The 23,333-nt window shown below is 33.1% G+C and overlaps 2 protein-coding genes across 2 annotated transcripts; both read left to right on the top strand.

Annotated features, from left to right (window-relative positions):
* The first annotated feature begins 8,321 nt into the window (after positions 1-8,321).
* Positions 8,322-11,097, top strand: LOC145584957 (uncharacterized). The gene is made up of 4 exons (XM_081641739.1): positions 8,322-9,838; positions 9,984-10,115; positions 10,209-10,346; positions 10,739-11,097. The coding sequence occupies exons 1-4, from the start codon at positions 9,590-9,592 to the stop codon at positions 11,039-11,041; spliced, it is 822 nt and encodes a 273-aa protein (XP_081497865.1). The 5' UTR covers positions 8,322-9,589; the 3' UTR covers positions 11,042-11,097.
* Positions 11,098-15,452: 4,355 nt separating this feature from the next.
* On the top strand, positions 15,453-21,507 carry LOC145586264 (putative NADH dehydrogenase [ubiquinone] 1 alpha subcomplex subunit 5, mitochondrial). The gene is made up of 2 exons (XM_081643047.1): positions 15,453-15,856; positions 20,989-21,507. Exons 1-2 carry the CDS (start codon positions 15,544-15,546, stop codon positions 21,195-21,197), a joined length of 522 nt encoding a protein of 173 aa, XP_081499173.1. The 5' UTR covers positions 15,453-15,543; the 3' UTR covers positions 21,198-21,507.
* Positions 21,508-23,333: the final 1,826 nt, after the last annotated feature.

Below are 23,333 nucleotides of genomic sequence, written 5' to 3'. Positions count from 1 at the left end.
ATTTGAAAGACAACCTAAGTTACCTCAGCCAGTAGGGCGAGGATGCGGTCAAAGTTGACCTACTGCAGCCCGGGCACCTGGTCCCTCTCTGACCGGGTGGGGTCCTCAACATCCGTTTGGAATACTGCTAGAGGTCAGGCCATCTTGGAGAGGCATCTAAACCAGAAGAAGGATGTGGTGAGAAAGTAGCATAAGCGGCACCAATATTATGTAGGCCACTAGACGAATTTCCCAATTGGGTGGCTTGAGATTTGACTCGCATATAGTCAAGCGGTCGCGGGAGTTCAAAACAATCATCCATACCTTGATTTTCAGGTTGAGAGGTCTCTCCACCCCCACCCGCTGTAGAACCGGTTGCAGCATCGAGTGGCACGCCACTCTTCGACGCCTTAGAGGCGTCCGGTTCTTTGCCAGCCAACTCTGAGTTGTCGCTTAGAGCCTTCAACCCTGCCGGACCTTTACCTCTAGTTGTAGGTCTTTCCTGGTTTGGCGGCACAGTTGATGCCGACTGGGTAAGCTTTTTCTTCCCTACCTTGGAGGAGTTTTCCCTAGCTCATCACCCTTCTGTTTGATCATCTTTGAGATGGATCAAGGGATGACCTTGCTGCCACTCTGAAAGTGGAACACAGGGGTTACAACCGGTAAAGACTGAATCAATTTTCAAACAAGTGCCAAAAAGACAGACAGAACTTACTCCATCATTTTTGGCGTCCAAATCCTCCTTCTTCCTTTCCAGCTGCTCCTTCATGATTTGGGCAGCAGACTTGACAGGCGCCTTAGCTGCAACCACCATTTTTAGAGCTTCTTCTGCAAAAGGAAGCCGGTTGGTTAGATACATGACAAAAACACAATAATAGAAACGACAAGGCAACGTCTGTTAAAATTGTCAACATACGTCTCTCAAACATGGTACTCAGACCACAGGCGGAGAGAAACGCCTCATCCTTCATCCAGTCTAGATGGGGTACCCAATTCTTGGGTACTATTATTTCTGTTCCATCATCTAAGGGCTCGGTAGTCGTTTTAAAGAACTCCGGCTCCATGATTTCCAACCAAGCCCTCTCAAGAATGCGAAGGAAGGCACACTTCTTCCCTTAAAGAGTCGGGTCTTTGTTGCACTGGCGAAGTAAGCGGTTGTGTGTTAGAGACGGGGAAGAGACCAAGTAAACCTTGTCCTTCCAGTTGGACCACTTTGACGCCTTGTCAAGCGTCATCATGAATTCTGAGTGTGTGGTCAAAGTGTACCATGCCCCCTAACCGCCTGGGCCCGGCTCATATAGTGCATATGGGCGAACGCCTCAAAGCTCGGCTTTAAGTTCTACACCTCGCAGGCGGCAATATAGCATAAAATGTTCACCCATGAATTAGGTGTAAGTTGTCATACGCCTAGGTCATACCCCCTCAATATTCTTCTAATGCCTTTGTGGAGGGGGAAGCAGAGTCCGACTTTGAATGCCGCCTCATAGCAACCAAAGTAGTTGTGGGCGTGGTCAATATCATCCTCCCACACTACCATCGCCTCCGCATGCGGAACTATTATTTCCCTGTTACGCCCAACGGGGCACTTGTCTTTGAAAGCTTCAAAGCTGGCCTCCAAGGGGATTATATCCCTGGCAGACATGTGTGTTTCGGTTGGGATAGTCATGGACGGCCCTTTGACCGTCTCTTAGACCTCATAGTCGGTATCTGCCTGATATGAGGTTAACTCTTTCGAGGCATCATTGATCGCTGGTGCTGCATTCCCAGCAGCACCGGTCTTGCTACATCCTTGCTTACAGGTCTACCAACAAAAATATTATGTTTTGCTTATAATCATAAGCTTCGTAACATAATGGATGTATCTCATGTTTTTGTAGGTGTGAGTCCTAGTATATTATGTGAAAGGAATGCAGTTAGTTTCTGGTTCAATATCGATTACCCATGTAGAAGATATCAGTTATGCACACATTTTTCTTGCTTAGCTAAGAACAAATCAACTTCAGGGCGTTACATCTATTGCGTTATTAACACTTGTATCGTTGATCTCACGCAGTTTCTCAACAATATTTTTTTTATATTATTTTTTTTAATTTTGAACCTTATTGACGCTGCTATTGCTACTACTTATGCTTGATGCTGTTGTAATTTACATGTACTCATAACCTTGAACCATTGTAAATTCTTGAACCATAGTAAACTTTTTTTTTTTTGGATGAAATTCTATATATCATTACAAGCATTTGTAAATGAAAATATCTTAGATTATATGTGTAAATGTTTGTATCAATTTAAGGAATAAAATAGTTAAAAAAAATAGTCTTTAAAAGCACCTATTCTTTAAAAAAAAAGTGTCCAAAAACGAGGAAACATAATTCTCGATGCTTTTTTGTGTAGAAACTTGTGTATAAAATTAAATATTTCTATTCGAAATAATAGACTAAAAAAAGCATCGAGAAATATAGCGAAACAAAAGGCGTTGCCAACTTATTCGTTCTAGACAAAGAAAAGCGTCGAAAATTTTAAGAATGTGCGCGAACTATTCAAAATGTCGACGCAATGTATAAAAATCTGGACAGAAAAAAGCGACGAAAATCTCGACGCTTTTGTAGTCGAGCAAAATTCTCGACTCACATTTTTCGACGCTTTTTAGGAGAGTCGGGAGAAAATTTCTCGATGCTTTAGGCGTCTAAAATCAGCCTTAAAAGCGTCGCAAAAATAAGGAATTTGTAGTCGTGAGTAATAGAAATATTCTATATATGTGAGCCACGTATAATAAATCAAGTTTGGTATTTAATTTTTCAAAAATGCATTTATACATGTATAAACTAAGTAAATAATTCTAACATAATTTTTGTGTATTCCAAGTTTTGCAAGGTACAAAAGGAAGGTTTGTTGACAAGCAAGGAACTTAATGAAGTTCGAGACATGTTGGCATCTTTCATCACCTTTAATTTGTAAATGTCACTTCTATTTGAATTTATATTTTGTTAACTTTTTAACTACATTAAAAATTAGTATTGTTTAATTTGTATATATGACACTTTTTTATTGTATTGCATTTGGGATTATTAATATATATATCTATGTATTGTTGTTCGTATTCCAATCTAGATATTATTCTTATTATAATTATTATTGTTAATATCAATTATAAAGGTAGAATTAATATAAGATGTACAGTTTTTATTATTATTATTATTATTATTATTATTGCAACAAATATATATTAACGGTACTAATTCCTGTTAATACCAAAAATGAAATTATTCTTTTTAATTTTTCTGATTTAATAAGGGTGGTGCGGCTTTATTTATCAATGTGATAAACTTATATTTTGTCCAACTAAAATTGTTTGGAACTTTGAACGAACAATAAAGCGGAATCTATAACTATATACTAAAGGCGAAACCAAAGATGACACGTGTCATCTTTTGGTTAAAAAATTTTCCTTCAAAAGTGTTTTTTTTATTTTTTTTTTTTTGATTTTTTGTTTTTTGTCAAAAAATCTTCTTAGAGAATATTTAATATACGTAATACAAAGTATAATATTTTCATTCCTTTCTTACAAAAATAAAATACTTTTTCCTTCCAAAATAATCATTATGTTTCTTCCTTATATATTATACTCAAATATTAATTATTTCATTATTTGATATCCTTATATATTATACTCAAATATTAATTATTTCATTATTTGATATGTTAAGTATATTTAATTATTTTATATATGTATAATTTTGGTTTCCTATCTTTATCTAATAATTACATACTACATAGATTAAGGGCATGTTCACATTTACAGAATTGAGCTGAACTTATTGGAGCTGAACTAAACTGGATTGAACTGATTGGAGCTGAATTGAACTGAACTGAATAGAGCTGAAATGAATATTTTATGCGAGAAGGAAATTAGGAGCTGAATTGAACTGATTGGAGCTGAACTGAACTAACATTAAGTGAACATGCCCAAATCATTACTACTATAAATCCTATTTTAAACATATTATCATAACTTTTTAAGTATTTAAAATAGGAATTATATGGGTTAAAAGTTATATTTTTTATATAATATTTTTGTATCAATACACCACGAGTTTTATTACTACTGTAAATCCTATTGTGATATTATCTATGCGATAATATGACCTTTTTTAAATTATATTTTCAAATTTTAAAAGTGGTCAATTTTATATGAAAAAAAAAATCTATAACTATATACTAAAGGCGAAACCAAAGATGACACGTGTCATCTTTTGGTTAAAAATTTTCCCGCCAAAAGTGTTTTTTTTATTTTCGTTTTTTTTTTTGCTTTTTTGTTTTTTGTCAAAAAATCTTCTTAAAGAATATTTAATATACGTAATACAAAGTATAACATTTTCATTCCTTTCTTACAAAAATAAAATAATTTTCCTTCCAAAATAATCATTATGTTTCTTCCTTATATATTAACTCAAATATTAATTATTTCATTATTTGATATCCTTATATATATACTCAAATATTAATTATTTCATTATTTGATATGTTAAGTATATTTAATTATTTTATATATGTATAATTTTGGTTTCCTATCTTTATCTAATAATTACATACTACATAGATTAAGGGCCTGTTCACATTTACTGAACTGAGCTGAACTTATTGGAGCTGAACTAAATTGAACTAAACTGATTGGAGCTGAATTGAACTGAACTGAATAGAGTATAAATGAATGTTTTATGAGAGAAGGAAATTAGGAGCTGAACTGAACTGATTGGAGCTGAACTGAACTGAACTGAACTGAACTAAAATTAAGCTAAAGTGAACATGCCCAAATTATTACTACTATAAATCCTATTTTAAACATATTATCATAACTTTTTAAATATTTAAAATAGGAATTATATGGGTTAAAAGTTATATTTTTTATATAATATTTTTGTATCAATACACCACGGGTTTTATTACTACTGTAAATCCTATTGTGATATTATCTATGCGATAATATGACCTTTTTTAAATTATATTTTCAAATTTTAAAAGTGGTCGATTTTATATGAAAAAAAAAAATCTATAACTATATACTAAAGGCGAAACCAAAGATGACACGTGTCATCTTTTGGTTAAAAATTTTCCTGCCAAAAGTGTTTTTTTTTTTTATTTTCATTTTTTTTTTGTTTTTTGTCAAAAAATCTTCTTAGAGAATATTTAATATACGTAATACAAAGGATAATATTTTCATTCCTTTCTTACAAAAATAAAATACTTTTTCCTTCCAAAATAATCATTATGTTTCTTCCTTATATATTATACTCAAATATTAATTATTTCACTATTTGATATCCTTATATATTATACTCAAATATTAATTATTTCATTATTTGATATGTTAAGTATATTTAATTAATTTATATATGTATAATTTTGGTTTCCTATCTTTATCTAATAATTACATACTACATAGATTAAGGGCATGTTCACATTTACTGAACTGAGCTGAACTAATTGGAGCTGAACTAAACTGATTGGAGCTGAATTGAACTGAACTGAATAGAGCTGAAATGAATGTTTTATGAGAGAAGGAAATTAGGAGCTGAACTGAATTGATTGGAGCTGAACTGAACTGAACTGAACTGAAATTAAGCTAAAGTGAACATGCCCAAATTATTACTACTGTAAATCCTATTTTAAACATATTATCATAACTTTTTAAGTATTTAAAATAGGAATTATATGGGTTAAAAGTTATATTTTTTATATAATATTTTTTTATCAATACACCACGGGTTTTATTACTACTGTAAATCCTATTGTGATATTATCTATGCGATAATATGACCTTTTTAAAATTATATTTTCAAATTTTAAAAGTGGTCAATTTTATATGAAAAAAAAAATTATATATACAGATAATGTAGATGAAAGGCTAGCTATATACATATTTATAAAATTATTATTTGTTTTTCAAAAAGAAAAATAATACGGAGCATCACTTTATTGTGAATTTTAAAACACTCATATTCAAAGGAGTATTTTTACAAAACTCATTTTGTTAATAAGCTCTTTATACTTGGTTTGATTTTTCGTGTTTTATTTTAGTAAATATTAGAAATAATAAGAAGATAAATATATCGTAGTTAAATTTTTCATGTGATTTATATTAATTTTTATAAAAAGCCGGTTTTCATTAATTTAGTGAATGGCGGAATGATTGCACGTGGGTGTAATGATTGCTAAAATTGAATAAAGAAATAGAACTTTCTCTCTCCTCGATTTTCTCTCTTCATTCAAACACTATAGCTTTCTCTCTCCTCGTTTTTCTCTCTCTAAAAACCAGTTAACTGGCGATTGTTGCTTTTTGAGCGTGTTCTCTCTCCTCCATTGGTTCTTTTCGAGCTTTTTCTCTCTTTTCTTTCACTTGTGAAGTTGTTTCGCTTAATTCTGTTTTGTTTACTTATTTTTTTGAGATTTTTGTTAGTTTAAATTGTTTTCGTTCTTCGATTTTTAGGTTTTTTGATTTTGATTTTGTTTTCGTTTTTTGTAGTGTTAGTTTCAGCAATGGTGAAGAAGAAGATTACAAAGAAGGCTGTAGATGCTGAAGAAGGTGTGTTTATTTAAATTTTTCATCATTTTTTCGAATTTTCAATTGAATTTTCGCTTATATATGTCGAATTAGTAGTGCATGTTATTTTTTATTGTTTTCTGTTGATTTATTATGCATATTATGATAATTGAATTTCAATTTTGAAGTTATTATGTTTAATTTTGCTTTATTTTATTGTTCATTGTGGTAATTGGTTCAAAATTTGATATATATGTGTTGTGGTGTTGTTACATGTTAAACAAATTTTGCATGTTTGTTTTCAGAAGTTTTATTCATTATTCTTCAAATTTTGATGTTAGGTTTTAGTTAGATTATGAGAATAGTATGCATATCTGCATTGTGTTTGTGTATATGTGTTTGAGTACCAGTAATATGTGCATTGTGCATTGTGTGTGAGTAATATATATATATATATGTTATTTATATGCATGACAACGGTTATTTTATGCTTTGAAAAGGGTCACTTTATGCTTTGAAAAGGGTCACTTTATTCTGTCAAAAGGGTCATGTTTGTATTTAAAAGGGTTACTTGTTGTAGTTTAAAGGGTGACTTTATGCAGTGAAAAGGGTCACTTTATATAGTTAGAAGGGTCACTTTATGTTTGTTAAAGGGTTACTTTTTAGTTAAAAGGGTTACTTGTTGTATTTTAAGGGTGACTTTATGCAGTAAAAAGGATCACTTTATTCTTTTAAAAGGGTCACTTTTTACATTTAAAAGAATTTTTATGCATATATTCTAAATTTTCCCATGAGTAATTTGTGAATTTGTAATTTATGGTTATCCTCTGTATTAATTAGATATAGGTGGTTCAATAGGTGGATATCGTTATAAATCGCCTTCAAGGGGAAAAGGAATGGGTAAAGAGCCTGCTAAAAAGAACAAGACGGCTCCTGAGAAGGACAAACCAGAGTCTAAAACTGTGAAGGCTAAAACTGTGAAGGCTAAAACTGTTCCTAAGAAGGCCAAAGCAGAGCCTCAGAAGGTTAAAGCAGCTCCTAAGAAGTCTAAAATTGTATCTAAGAAGGCCAAAGCAGATGCTGAATTGCAAGTAGTTTCTGATTCTGATTCTGATACTGTTGTGTAAGTATAAATGTTTTTTGTTTTGTATTTTTTAATCATATATATCATGATTCTGATTCTGATATTGTTTTACTTATATTATTATTATTTAGGGAAAAAAGACCCTTGATTGCAAGGTGCAGACCACACACATTGGAATTAATGATGAGTACTTTTAGTCCTAATCAACAAAAAGATGTTGAAGAAATAGGTTTTGGTGGTTTATTACATCTGAAATTGAAAACTTTGAATCGTCAAATGCTACATTGGCTGGTTGAACACTTTAATGGTGGTAGCTGCATGTTCACTATTGCTGCTGGTAAAGAGTTTGTAGTTACTAAAAATGATATATGCGATGTCTTTGGCTTGCCTATGAGTGAGATTGCTGTTCCTGAACTTCAGAAGAATCCTGAAGAAGGTAGTGTAGATAAACATATCATTCAGTCATGGAGACTTGATTATGGTCTTACTGAGAAGCAACCTCTACATTTGTCAAAAGTGGAGTCTAGGATGGTTGATTTGGATGATGGTGGTGAAGAATTCAAGAGATGTTTTGTGCTATATGCTATGTCTAGCTTCTTAGCTCCTACTACTAATAGGACTGTTTCATTGAAGTTGCTGAAGGCTGTGGAAAATGTTGATGAAATCAAAACATTTGATTGGTGTTCATATGTTTTGAAAAAATTAAAGAAGGTTGTTGTGAAGTATAAGAATGATGAAAATGCTCAAAATGTAAGTGGTTGTTTGCTAGCTTTGCAAATTATGTATTTTCATCGATTAAATTTCCAAGGAGAAAAGGAAAGTAGTACCCTTCCTTTGATTCAACATTGGACTGATGCGAAGATTAAGAAGCGGATCAATTTGGAGATTAAAGCTGGTGATTTTGGGCAGGGACCATTGGATACCCTTACATATCCTGTTTCACAGCCTGAAGTTAGGGATCCTGTAACTCCTGTTGTTAAGCAAACTTGTGGTCAAGGGGCTTCTACAAGTGGTAGAAGTGGCCGCATTCTTGCATTTGAGCTTCCAGAAAGTGTGATGACTGATGATGAAATTAAAGAAATTTCAACTGATGTAAGTGTTCTTTTTTTTTTATTTAGTTATTATCTCTTTATATGCACTAAAGTTACCCTTTTTGTGCACTAAAGTTACCCTAAATATTCAGTTATAAGGGTTACTTTATGCATTTTAAAGGGTAACTTTATGCATAATAAAGGGTAACTTTATGCATTTAAAAGGGTAACTTTATGCATATATCATGAATTTTCATTTGTTTTTTATTTTTATTTTTTACATTTGTATAGTTTCTTATTGGTTCATATGTTTGCAGGCTGTTCATGAAACATTTCTTTTGGTCAAAAGAAATATGGATGTATTATTGTTGGTTCAGTCACGGGGTTTTTAAACCTTGAGTGATATGATTGCTTCTCGCAGAACTGAATCATTATCCTCTGATGATCCTGTTGTATTTTCTCAAACACAACAGCTACTTTCTGATCCTCATTACCTGAAGCTTTTAGATGGTTTAATTGAGGAGTGTAACAAGATGAAGTCTATTCATGAAATGTTTCGTGATTTTTATGAACCTGAAGGTCATAACAATGATGTTCCTGATAATGAACCTGAAGGTCATAACAATGATGTTCCTGATAATGAACCTGCAGAAGATTTGAATTTGAAAAGGTCTGAGGATGATGTCAATGGTAAAGGAAAAAGTGTTTTGATGAATAGGTCTGAGGATGATGCTGGGCCTTCTGTAGCAAATGCTTCTAGACGTATCGTCAGAGGCAATAAATCTTTTTGCTCACTCGACTGTGGGCCAGTAGGTGTGGATGTTCCTTTTCTTACTCTGTTTTTGAGGGCTAATGCTCGGATTTTCAAGAATTTGCCCAAGTTACATCAGGAAATTCTTGATTATTGTTTACTGAAGGATGATTCAACGATGAGGAAGTTAAGTGTCATTTTTTATGATAATTATATTTTATATGTTTTTTTTCCTTTATTTTTTTTTTAATGCTTATCTTATTTTTTATTGTTGCAGTGAGAATCTTGTTACTATTGGGATGAATTTTTTAATTCCAAGAGAAGACATGGTATCCCTGGTAGCTCCACTTAGAATTAGATGGTGTATCATTGATTGCTACTGTCTGTATTTGAACGAGAAGGCATGTTTTGATTCTGGTCCTCGAAAATTCTTCTTTGGTGTGAGGCAAAGTGTAAGTAATTTGATTTTTTTTTTATATGCACTAAAGTTACCCTTTATGTGCACTAAAGTTACCCTATATGTGCACTAAAGTTACCCTTTATGTGCACTAAAGTTATTATCTTTTTATATAAACAAGTTCTCATACTTTTTAATAGTTTGCATTCTTGCATGTTTGTGAAAACATTGGCAAAGGTGAAGTTTCACAAGCTGTTAATGATTTGCACGGTTTATGGGAAGGTTGGGTGAGCTATGAGAATCCTGAATGTGATATTATGGATGCTGAACTGGTATATTTCATGATAAATTACTATCAAAACTTTAAAAAAGTTCTGTTTTGTGTTAATCTGTCTAAATCAGTGTTTTAATTTTTTCTGTTTCAGATATATTTTCCTGTTCTTATTGAGAATCACTACATTTTGTTTGTTATTGATCATACAAAAGAGGTGGTATATTATCTTGACAATATCATCTGGCGTGATGATGCTCTTGAATATACCAAAGAATTGTCTTCACACTTGGTATGTTTATGTTGATTCATTGTTATGTTTCTGTTTACTTATTGTTTCCATTTAAATTTTTTTTTCTTTTTCTTGTTTTATTTTATTCTAAACTTTTATATTTTATGTCAGTGTGATCAAATGGGTGTTTTTCTCGGAAAAAGAAATCATCCAAAGAGTTCTCAGCTACCTTCTTATAGGTTTCAAATTGTTGAGTTGGAATGGAGAAAAGAAAAAGTTGACAATTTGGACTGTGGGGTGTTTGTCATGTATCACATGCTCCATTTTGTTGGCAAATCGTTCAAATTAAATGAACTAAAAACAGTAATTATTTATCTATTTTGTATGTAGTTTTTCCCTTTCTAATGCTTTTATTAATTACATATTGATAAGTTTTTTTTTTCTGTTGTGAGATTATTGGGAGAAAATTTCTGCGAGGTGAGATCTGTACGACACTGGTGCTGTGTGATTTGAATGAATCTAGGAATGATGTGTTGTCAGAATTAGAGAAGTTCAATGAGAAGAAGAAAGATCCTGCTTATTGCCAGGAAATTGAAATGAGAAGAAAGGATGCAATTGCTGCAAAGAAGAAGAAAGATAATGAAGAAAGAAAACTGGCAGCTGAAGTAGAAGCAAAGGCAGAGGCAGACGAAGAGAATCCCAAAGGAAAAAGGGCAAAAAAGAAGACAGACAAGTACACTCCTTCTAAAGGGTGAAATGACTGTTAGAAGCAAAGGTTGATTAGGTCTAGGAGTATTTTTTGAACAATGAAAAAACTTAATGTTTGTGCATATACATCAAGTTAAATGATGTAATTAAACTTAGTAGATAGTTTTTGGTTCTTTTGGAATACTGATGTATGTGCATACATTAAGTAATTTGAAAGGTTCTTGTGTATGTTTTTTGGGGTCACTTTTGTGCATAAAAAGGGTTACTTTGTGGCATAAAAAGGGTTACTTTTTATATTTGATAAGGTATACTTTTTTGGTAGATAGGGTAACTTTTATGCATGAAAAGGGTAACTTTTATTGACAAAAGGGGTAACTTTTATTACCATAAAGGGTAACTATTAACAAAGAAAAGGTTGATTTAGTGGATAGAAAGGATAAGGTATACTTTTTTGGATAGATAGGGTAACTTTTATGCGTGAAAAGGGTAACTTTTATTGACAAAAGGGGTAACTTTTATTACCAGAAAGCGTAACTTTTAGTGGATATAAAGGATAACTTTTATGCATGAAAAGGGTTACTTTTATTCATGAAAAGGGTTACTTTTATACGTTAATAGGGTAACATAAGTTGATGTTTCCAAGAATTAAACATCTGCTAATAAAAGTGTCAATCACATTTTCATTAAACTTGTCATAGAGTAAAAAAACAAAAGAAAATTAGTTTAACAATACAAGGTATATTAATTTCGAAAAAAAAATGTTCTAAAAAAGATCTTAAAAGAGTCGTAAGTTAGGTGTCTTTGATCCAAATTCTGAATTTGGAGGTGGCAGTGCTGGTTTTCTTTTTCTCTTGCTTTTTTCAAGTCCTCCTTTTGCTCTCTTGCTTCTTCCTTTTGTTACAGCCCTTTTAGGATCAAGTATTTGTGGTACACTTGTGCTTGTACTCGATGCTGAAGAAACGTCAGTATTGCTTTGAGTGCTGTCTGCCACATCAGGAATGTTAGAAGCAGCTTCTGCACTTTCTTTCTGAGCAGCACTAGCAAGTAAGTCTTCCACCATTTTAAGACTGTTTCTGAAGCTTTCTTCCATAAATGCTCTTGTCTCTTCATTTTCTTGACTTTTTAAGATTAGATTGTAGAATTTCCTCATCATTGTTTGCCTCCATGGAATATATTGCTGTTTAGAATCCTGATTCTTCAACCTATCCCATGCCTCTGTTTTTGCAAACTTAGTCCATCTTTTTGAAACATACTTATCTGGTATTCTTGTTACTGAATGCAAATGTAGAATTCTGATGCAATGATAACATAACCATCCAGATGCTTCAAAATTTTTGCAAGTGCACCATACAGTCTGGCTCTCATGTATATATTTTACTTGATGTGCAGACCATGGCTTGTCTTCTAGTGTTACTTGATAAAGTAGGCATTCTTCATTACTTCCTAACATCTGAACAGTTGTTGCCATAGAGTATCCAAACTCCTCTTCAAAATCTCTAAAGAGTGATAAAGTGAAAACCTGTACATCAAAATCATGTAGGTTCATTTAAATTGCCATATATTAGGTGTAATTTATGTAGTTGTCAGTTAACTTTTTACCTGTGCAGCATGCTTTAGCATTCCAGACAGAGGCAATGAAGTGAATGCTATTGACTTGCTACAGGTAAACTCATCATATTTCTCTGTGCTTCTCCAACGATTGGTTGTCTTCTTAAATATGGTATAAAATTCTGTCAAAGTAGTTGCTTTACTTACTCTGAATCCTATAGCATGATTAGTGCTTTCACTCCTTTATGACGATAAGATTCCTGCTGAAAAGAAATCTCTACTAAGGGCAGGACACCATTTGTCTTTCAACTCATACACTCTTTTGTACCAAGAGTGTTCTGTCAACTCATATTTCTGCAACATTGCCTGCCACTTTTCTTCGAATTCTTGTTCTGTCACACACATCTTTAAGCACTGGTTAAATGCAAATTTGAATTCTTTGTCTTTTTTAAGAGCTCCAAATCTGGTTATGGCATTTTGCTCCAAATGCCATATACAAAGTCTATGCCTTGTATTAGGAATCACCTGCATTGAAAATAAAGGGGTCACTTTATGCTGTTAAAAGGGTTACTTTATGCACCAAAAAGGGTAACTTTATGCAGCTAAAAGGGTAACTTTTATGTGAAAAGAAAAACTTTATTGTCAGATCTCAAATCTGTAAGATGTCAATATAAATCTTTTACCTCCAGAATTGCATTTGCCATTGCTTGGTCCTGGTCAGTGAATATTGAAGTTGGTTTTCTATCCTCCATAGCTTTGAAGAAGGTTTGTAATAACCACACAAATGAATCTGTCGTTTCATCCCCAATAAAAGCACATGCAAACATACAATTATGCCAGTGGTTATTTATGCCAACAAATGGAGCACATATAAGATTATATCTGTTGGTTCTGTATGTTGTATCAAAGACAAGAACATCTCCATATATCCTATAGTCTTCTAGCATCATTGAATCTCTCCAAAAGATATTGCAAATTCTTCCTTCTTTGTCAAACTTCACTTTAAAAAAGAAGTTTGGATCCTCTGATTGTTCTTGACTTAAAATGTTCACTAAAGTTTGAGCATCTCCAGCCTCAATTTGTTCCCTTCTTAACCTTGAGCAGAAATTCAGGTGATCTACAACACTATGGCCTACATGCTGTTCTCCTCCAGCCTCTGTAGCCATGTAATAGTAAGTGTCCATTGTAGTTAGACCTGAAGATTTCATTGTTTTGATTGCTTCAGCTTTTTCCTCTATCATTTGTCTTTCATAACGATGCAAATAATGCCACTATGGCTTTGTTAGCTCGTGGTTATGCTGAATAACATGAGACACCACCTCAAACTGTCCTTCTTTGTTCACTTTTGCTCTTATGCATGCCTTGCAATTTGATCTTGTAATGGCTACTTGTCTTGGCTTTCTTGCTTTTACATTTACATCCTCTTCATCAACCATTTCAACTAACTTTGTTTTCTTCTGACCTGAATGTCTCTTTCCCTCAGCAGAACACACATAGTTTTTCTCAGTTACTATTTTTGTGTGTTGTTTGAATCTAGTTGTATGTTTTCTTATTGAAAACCCCAGTATAGCAGCATGTTTTTCATACAATTCCAAAATTTCTTCAAAAGTTTCTCTTACCACACCAACAAATGATCCTCTAAGATCTAAACCAGAAGCATCAATTGGATTTGTATCTGTTATTTAATACAAACAAATCAGATAATAACCACAGGCAGCATAAAAAAAGGGTAACATTCGTGTGAAAATAGGGTAACTTTTATGCATGAAAAAGGTAACATTTAGGCATTCAAAGGGTTACTTTTTGCATACAATCTGAATTTTCAGCATACAATCTGAGTGTAACATTTGTGCATAAATAGGGTCACTTTTAAGCATGAAAAGGGTAACATTTAGGCATTCAAAGGGTTACTTTTTGCATGCAATCTCAAAAGTTCTGCATTCAATCTGAGGGTAACATTTAGGCATAAGTACGGTCACGTTTATGCATGAAAAGGGTAACAATTATGTATTCAAAGGGTTACTTTTTTGCATACAATCTCAAAAATTTATAGAAATTACCTTCAGTTGCATTTGTTTTGGTTGTTTGTTCTGAATTTGAATCAATTGATTTATTAGGAACCATTTGATTTTCAGCATTGTGAATTGCGTCTTCTGCATTCTCAATTGCTTCATTTGCATTATCAATTGCTTCATCTGCATTGTCTGGAGGGTTGAATATTGGTACGAATTCATCTCCAAAACAATAAGTTTCTTCTTCTTCTATAATCGATCGATTTAAATCGATTTCAAATTCAGTCTCAATTTGCCTCTGTTTTTGTAGCAATTCGTGAATGAGATTGCTGCAATTTGTTGTATCGAAAGTCGAATTCTCCATTGATGATCGATTTCTGCAATTTGTAAGTTTTCTCACCTTTTTTCTCCTCGATTGATGATCGAATTCTTCTATTTGTGCGTTTTCTCACCTTTTTTCTCCTCGATTGATGATCGATTTCTGCAATTTTTGTGTTTTCTAACCTTTTTTCTCCTCGATTGATGATCGTTTTCTGCAATTTTTGCGATTTCTCACTTTCTCTCTCCTTAATGGATGATCGAGAGCTGCGTTTTCTCACTTTCTCTCTCCTCCATTGTTGTTCTGCGTTTTTTTGATTTTTAGGTTAAATTCCGCGATTTTTTTAAAAAAAAAACAATAAATAAGTTTCACGTGAGAAAAACCCGATGTACAGTAAAAATACTGTACACCGGGTACATGCAAATGGAACTGTACTTTTTGACAATTTTATTTTTGATATTAAATATGAATTATTATGTTATAAGGACTAACGATAAATATTACACCAATAATAATTTGAAAATTACCGAGCATGGCACGGGAACTAACCTACTTACAAATAAAGTGTAGTGTGGTTGTGGCCGTTAACGTCAGCCAGCAACAGTGGTGAGTTGAAAGAAGGTAGTCGAATAGAGAGAGAAAGAGAGCGAACGACGAAAACCTACCAAAGATGTTTTTGAGGAGAATTGCAAGGCCATTAATGGCGAAAGTGAAGGAAACAACAGGGATCGTAGGTCTAGACGTAGTTCCAAATGCGAGAGAAGTTTTGATTTCTCTCTACACCAAAACCCTAAAAGAGATCCAAACTGTTCCTGAAGACGAAGGCTATCGCAAGGCTGTTGAGAGCTTCACGCGTCACCGTCTCAAGGTCTGTGAAGAGGAGCCTGATTGGGAGATCATCGAGAAGCGTCTTGGTTGTGGTCAAGTTGAAGAACTCATTGAAGAAGCTAAGGATGAACTTACCCTTCTATCCAAATTGAATGGTATGTTTGTTTCTTTTTATCTTGATTTTGTTTACATTGTTGAAATTTTGAGTTTTGATTGGAACCCTAGTTTATTTGAGGTTGATTTTTAATGGGGGTGTTTTTAAGATCTATGGATTGAATGAAATGCCGTCAAAATGGGTGTTTTGTATCGCGAGATGTTTAATGGATTCGGTAAGAAGGTTTTATTCGTCACCATTTTCGGCTGTCGATTAGGAATATTGAGCCACAAATTAGGGGTAAAAGGAAGAAATGATGGTTGGTTTGTGTGCATTATACTGTCAATGTTAACTTGACGGTTGAGGTTTAGCTCTTATGTGGTTAATAATCTAATCTTTTGATTGCGACGGATTGGATTCTGAAAACATAGCAATTTGGCTTTTGTAAATCTACATTGGATTGAACGGGCTTCTTTCACTTTCGTCTCTTTGTATGTATTCCATCAGTCTTAGTGGTGCTCAATTAGGATCTTCATTTCATTGGAGCTATGTTAGGTTCTTAAAAGGGATGGTCTTCTTTCATTAATCTCAGTTTTGTCATGCTTTTTGATCTAGCATTTGGTTTATGCACATAAAGTTAGCAATGTATTCTGTAAGTTGCTAATTATCTAAATAAAGTTATATGTAGGGTTACTCTGTGTATCGTAGTTAAACCTACCAATTTGTTGATTATTAGTTAAGAATACATGAAGTCATGAACTGTAGCCCATACGTACTACAATGCTGAGAGAAGAAATTATGTGTGACTTGTTGAGACAAAGGAGCTCCCTTAATTTCTGTGGACATGTAATATTTAATGGGTTTTTTTTCTGGAGTCTGTGAGTTATGGACTCAATATGCAACTCAGGTTTATAATCTTGTCAAATTGTGAGACAACCAGACCAGATTTCAACTTGTTTCACGGTTTCACCCTGATCATTAGGCCCTTATGCAATGCTTGGGATAGCAACTGGCCTTATTCTTGTTCACTGCTATTCTTTGTCTCCAATGGACACGCATTGAACCTGCTTCTTTGCATTGTTGACAATAGTAAAGATTGAAAATAGCCCAATTTTCTCCCTTTCAATTGTCATTTCACTGCTTGAGTTGTCGACCCACAAATGCTGCAAATCTAGGAATTGAAGAGTGAATGGTAGATGCTATTGTCAATGGATCTTGAAGATCTATATCTGATTTTTTTCACATTTGACTCTTATTATTAGGCACTTTTGCAATGCTTGTGTATAGAAGAAAATGATCCACATAAATATTCTGGTCAATTTTTGAAACCCTTCCTGCTGCTTTTTGATAAACACACTTTTGATCCTTTGAATCTTCTTGTCAATTGGAATATCCCTTTCATTGGTCGTAATTTGTCATAGGATTATTACTTATTAAGTGCTTCTCCTTCAATCTTTGATCAATTACTTCCAGATTCAAGTCACGTTCAGTAGAGTTTGGGCTGGGAAGCACCTTTATCTGTATACAATGATAGTAAACCATATATTATAGGCACTTAGGGTTACTGGTCATGTTAAGGTGGTCGTCACTGCCATCTTTATAACATATCTTTGATTCAACTGAAGGACTTTGGTGCATATAGACTTTTCTTCTTTTTATAGTAGTTAAACCTATTATACAGGGGTTGTAAAGATATATTTTAATACAAAATTTAAAAAATGCTTTAGATGTTGGTCATGTTTGATACTTTGTAGCTTCCTCTAAGAGTTGTGTTTCATGGTCATGCTTTAGATGTTGGTCTCTTTAGGTAGGGAGAAGCTTTGAGAAAGAGTTAGAACCATATGCATTAGGAAAGTAATTCTAGGTTTTAAAAATGTATATATAGTCAGAGATGTATGCATAAATAATGTATTGTTTAGTTGTGGTTTTCAAAAATGCCAGAGTAAATTTTGGTGATGGAATCTTCAGTATTGTAATGCTTATGTGAAATTAGTATTATGTAAGTTTTAATATAGTTAAGTGCATTCATTTGTTTATTTATGTTTTCCAATCGGAACCTATGTTGCCAAGAATCGGATTTGGGTGGCATATCCGAGTAATCCGACACTTCGTTACTACAAGACACCCAAATATACAGTGACCATCTATGTAATTTTATAAATTCTGGAGTATACATGACACTCAACGCAGTAGGGTGTCATAGTTAGGAAACAATTTGCCTTAGTATTGTAGAGAAGAGGGATAAGTTCACCTATATTTTAAGCAAGCAACTGTTTATGTGCTATTTTGTTGGTGTGCCCAAAATTGCTCTTATGCTGCTTGTCAAAGGTAAGAGGTTATTAGAGCATGTCTGGCTTCCTCTAAGAATATATTTAATACTTTTCACTTTATGGTTAATTGGATATAGATGCACAACAATAAGCAAAACTCTTCAAGAACATATCAAGAATTACCTTAATGTTATCTACTACCTCTAATTCAATTATTTGCAACTTTGCCAAAAATGGATGCTACTTTTTGCAACAAATGTTTTCTTTTCTTTGTAGGTTGTTTTTCTCTCTCTCTCTCTCATGCATCCATATTTCTCTCTCCATTTTACACTCACAAACAAATTTCCAGAGTTGCAAACAATATGAAACTGAGGTAGTTTAAGATTTGATGAATGTTATCTTCATCATTTGAGTACAAGGTTTATCAAAATGATACTAGTGTACAAAGTACAAACTAGCTAAAGACTATGAATTTTATTGTTATACATGGTCCAACTTAATATTTTTTTTTATTTTATCATTTAACAATCTTGAATGTGCTAAATCTTTCTATGAGTCACTCCCCCCCCCCCCCCCCCCCCCTCTCTCCAAATCCCCCAAATGGCTCCAAGGATTGAGAAGGAATGAGATAATTTTATTAGTATTATGTATGAGTGCATCACACTCAAAAGTGTGAATGAGTACTCTTTAAGGATTGAAAAGGCAATAAAGAAATATTATAGTATCAGTGTATCGAACTCATAACAGGCTCATTAGGTCTAAAACAGTTTCAAAATTTTCCTTTATCTCTTGTCCCAAGAGCAACAGTAGCTTCTCCTTTATGTTTTTCTTGTGTCATCCTCCTTTTTCTACACATTTAAACTCTACCAAACTTGTTCCCTGGCAATTACTAGTGCTTTCAATCAATGGTCATCTCATCTGTCATTTCTTTCTCCTTCCCATGAGAAAGATTTGTTGAGCTTTTTGTTGCCTTGCTGAAATAGCCTTTTTTTTTTTTTAATGTTACCTGGGTATCAATTGCTCATTGCTGTGCCTGTCATGCTTGCCAGTGGATTTGCTCAGAACGTTGTTTGCTCAATAAAGCATATGTGGATATTATCGTAGATTGCTCAATTCAGGATTAGGGAGTGAGCAGGCCAAAGAGTGCACATTTGATTGACATCTTTATACTAGGTTGTACTAGGCAAAAAATAAATATAGTGCTTAGCACAGTAATACATACTTTATATTTATTAGTTGTCACCATTTGACTTTTGCACTATTCACACAAGTTAGTTTGACTATCTTTTGTTGTTTTACATAAGGGTTATGTAGGATCTTGAGATTCATCTTGATTAATAATTTTTAGAAATCAAGTTTTTATAATTTTTATCTACTTAGAATTACAAATACTAATGACTGAAGCTATGCATTGACTAGCTTTTGATTTTATTTTTTTTTAATTTCTATCTACTTAGATTTACAAATATTAATGAATGAAGCTATGCATTGATAAGCTTTTAAAATTTAGAAGTTTACTACTTCAGAAAATTGAGGAAGTATTTCAATTATGTTAAAGGCCTGATCAGTTTCAGCTCAGCGCAGCTCTAATAAGTTCAGTTCAGTTCTTAATTTCCTTCTCTCATAAAATATTTAGTTCAGTTCAGCTCAGCTCTAATAAGTTCAGTTCAGGTCACTTCAGTCAATCAGAACAGGCCCTAAGTAATGAAAATAAGATAAATGATTAGTATCAGGGTTGACTTAGATTGGTTCCTAAATTATAAAATTGACAGTTTTTTGGTCTCATCTTGGAGTAGTGAGACAAAAATTTGAGTAGAGTGCTCTTGGGAATGCCTTTTGAGCCGATGCCTTGCTGTTCGTTGCATAAACATGCAACTTGTTGATGCTGGGTTCTTAGTGGATCATAAGGATCATGGACCTTAGTGTGCGTTTTGGTTTGCTTTGACCAGGTACAGGGTTGAGTATGAGTTGCTTTCTATTTAAGAAAATTGACTGTTATTTGGTCTCATTTTGAAGTAGTGATGCAATGTAATTTGGGAATGCCTGTTGACCTGATGCCTTGCTGTTCGTACTGCATAAGCATACAAGTTGTCGCTGACTGGATGCAGGGTTCTTAGTGATTGTGATCAGCAGGATGATGAAACTTAGTGTACATTTTGGTTTGCTTTGACTAGGTACTGGATGTAAGTAAGCATTATTTTCCTTTACAGGTAAGTATTTGCTTGGAAAGTGAGGTTACCTGCATTGCTGCATGAGAGAAAGAAATGTAAAATGGTCCTCATAACATTTTGTACATTCTAACTGCTAACCTACTGGTGAGACAAAGATGAGTAGAGCACACAAGTGAAAAATAAAATAAAATTGAGAGCCTTCCTAATTTCAAATACTCTTCAACTTGCAACTGATGCTCCTAGCTGCATAATGAAAGTTTTAATTGGATTTTGTAACACTTTTATTTAAGCATTATGGTTTCTACAGGATTAAACATCCTTTACTTGCTACTAGACCTAGTTATTGGGTGGGTCGGGTCAAAAAGGGTTACATTTTATAGGGTCGATAATGGGCGGGCCTACAAAATATCAATTAAAATAAATGTTGGACAAAATCATTATTAAGAATACATGAATACAAATTTATCTATGTAATTATTTGTACATTATCTATTTTCTTTATCAATTAAATTGGAAAAACATTTTGGCCCTATATTGACCCTACCCAATAAGGGCCCTGTCCATTAAAAGCCCTTTAAGCTTGGCCCTGACCCTAATATCATTGGGCTACCCTACCCGATAACCACCTCTACTTGCTACTTATCTGTTCATGGTTTTGCATGTTTCTTTGTCTGTTCACTTTGACATTCTCCTGGGTTATATGGGTCTGCATATTGTGTATTTAACACTGTTCTAACCTGTTGATTTTACAGAGTGGAATCCATGGGGTGTTGATGATGACTATGAGTGTGAAGTTATTGAAAATGACGCTCCAGTCCCAAAGCATATTCCATTGCACCGGCCTGGCCCTCTACCTGAGGAGTTCTACAAAACGATGGAGGCAATTGCTTCAGAACCTGTGAACAAGCCAGTCATTACCGATGGTGGTGATTCAAAGTCTACAAAGCAGGATGCTGCCTGATCATTGGCTTATTTTGAGTTTGCTGCATATTTGGCTGTTTGGAGGTCAAATCCATGTGTTCTATTGTCTTTGATCTCATCAATGTAGTGAAAGAAAATTATTTATAGATCTGACAGGCACAATCTGTTTGTTTCAATAAAAAGTTTTGGTGCTGTGTCCTCCTTTTGGTGTAAGTCGATGGCACTAGACGACTGCTTTGTATGCACAAAGCCTTATTTTTGATGTGTTGTTCAGATGAATGTGTACCGAGCATTGTCAATTTCTTTGTCTCATCAATATTATACAACCTGATTTAGATTTTCTTACAAAAGCTTTATGTTTTCATCTTAATCATTTTTTTTCTCTAAAGTTGGAGGTGTCTCTCCTACCTCTTCCTTTGCTTTTTCCAACTTTACTGTGGGTTTGTTTAGTTCATCTTATTTTTGCTTATCTGATTTAATCTCAGCTTATTTTTTTTAATCATCTTTTTCACTATAAGTTGGGGTGTTCCTCCTACCTCTTCCTTTGCTTTTCCAAACTTTACTGTCAATCAACTTTATCATGGGTCTATTTAAGTTCATTTTATTTTTTCTTATCTAATCTAATCTCAAATTTTTTTTTATCTTTTTCTATTTGTCAAAAAATTGTTGTATTCCCCACCTCCCCCTTCCCTCGTTTTTATTTTTTATTGTTGAAATGCAACACTTTTTGAAAACATAGTCATTTTTTCTGAGATGAAACACTTCTTCAATAACAACATTTTTTATTACTCCCTCCGTTCCCGAAAGAACGACCCATTTGACTTAATTTTAGTCCCAAAAAGAATGACCCATTTGCATTAAAACACCCACCAATTTGCAATAATATTTGTGCAAAATTAGCTTCCCCATATAAAAATTTGATTTTCCATGTAATTTTATTACTTTCTCTCTCTATTTTTTTACAAACCTCATGTAAATTTATCTTTTCAATATACTTTTACTTCTTTTTATTTAACTTTCTTAATACCCGCGTAATCAACCCAAATGGGTCGTTCTTTCGGGGACGGAGGGAGTACTATATATCTCTTCAATATATGGTCCGCATTCCCAACCTACTAATATTATTTACATCATTTATCTTTTCTCATATTTCTTACTAAATTAAATACTACTTCCTCTGTCCCCAAAACTTTGACCATTTTAGGTTGATTTCGCAGTTATTAAGAAACTTAAATACAAGAAATAAAAACATATTGGAAAGATAAATTTCATGGGGTTTGTAAAAAAATAGAGAGATAAAGTATTAAAAATACATGAAAAACAAAATTTTATATGGAAAAGCTAATTTTACACAAATATTGTTGTAAATTGGTGGGTATTTTAATGCAAATGGGTCAATAATTTTGGAACTAAAATTAGGCCAAAGGGGACGAAATTTTGGGGACGGAGGGAGTAATAATTTTTCCCTTTTTTAATAGTTGCAACAGTTTGATTTTTATATTATTCATGTATTTCGCTTTGGCTAACTTTGATGATTTATACTTAGCAAACATGTAGTCATGTGGGATCTTTTAAAATCCGTGTCAATTTATATTATTTTAATATGAAATGTTCAATTAAAGATATTAACGATTGAAATCATGTATTGACAAGCGAAAAAAAAAGAGAAATGTTGCAATCATAAAAAATAAAAATAAATAAAAAAAAAGAAGAAGAATCATTTTTATCATTATTATCTTTTTTCACGTTTCTTACCTTTACATGAGAATTGCTCTGCCCCAAATATCTTTAGTTCTAAAAGACTTTAATGGGAATAATATTTTATTAAAACAAATACTCCCTCAATTTTTTATTTATTGCGGCAGTTTGAATGAACATGCTTGCAGATACACAAATTTCACAATTGATATCTTTAATTTTGTATTAGTATAAAATTTAAGATGTTGATACATGAAAAAATTGAAAATATACATTTTCATTATATGATCACTACGATTCAATCGAGTGTGACTAATTAATGAGTGTCATTATGGCACTGATAGGATAGTTTTCTTCTTTGTTTTATTCTCGTTTTTAGCTTCTTTTGTTGTATCTTTAGGTAATAATGATTGTGTTTGCGTGCTTGTGTATAAGTTTAGAGAAATGCGTGTTTTTAATGGTTAAGAAAAAATTATCC

Source organism: Chenopodium album, chromosome 16 (genome assembly GCF_948465745.1).
Source record: "Chenopodium album chromosome 16, dcCheAlbu1.1, whole genome shotgun sequence".
Lineage (NCBI taxonomy): Eukaryota > Viridiplantae > Streptophyta > Magnoliopsida > Caryophyllales > Amaranthaceae > Chenopodium > Chenopodium album.
Note: the sequence above shows the minus strand (reverse complement) of the source record. Positions and strands in the feature narration are given on the sequence as shown.

Excerpts from the sequence above, each read along its gene's own strand:
- LOC145584957 (XM_081641739.1), top strand. The coding sequence starts at position 9,590 with ATGATAATTATATTTTATATGTTTTTTTTCCTTTATTTTTTTTTTAAT. Across the intron at positions 9,839-9,983 it reads TCTTTGGTGTGAGGCAAAGT|TTTGCATTCTTGCATGTTTG; the intron begins GTAAGTAATTTG and ends ACTTTTTAATAG. Across the intron at positions 10,347-10,738 it reads AAGAATTGTCTTCACACTTG|ATTATTGGGAGAAAATTTCT; the intron begins GTATGTTTATGT and ends TTCTGTTGTGAG.
- LOC145586264 (XM_081643047.1), top strand. The coding sequence starts at position 15,544 with ATGTTTTTGAGGAGAATTGCAAGGCCATTAATGGCGAAAGTGAAGGAA. Across the intron at positions 15,857-20,988 it reads CCTTCTATCCAAATTGAATG|AGTGGAATCCATGGGGTGTT; the intron begins GTATGTTTGTTT and ends TTGATTTTACAG.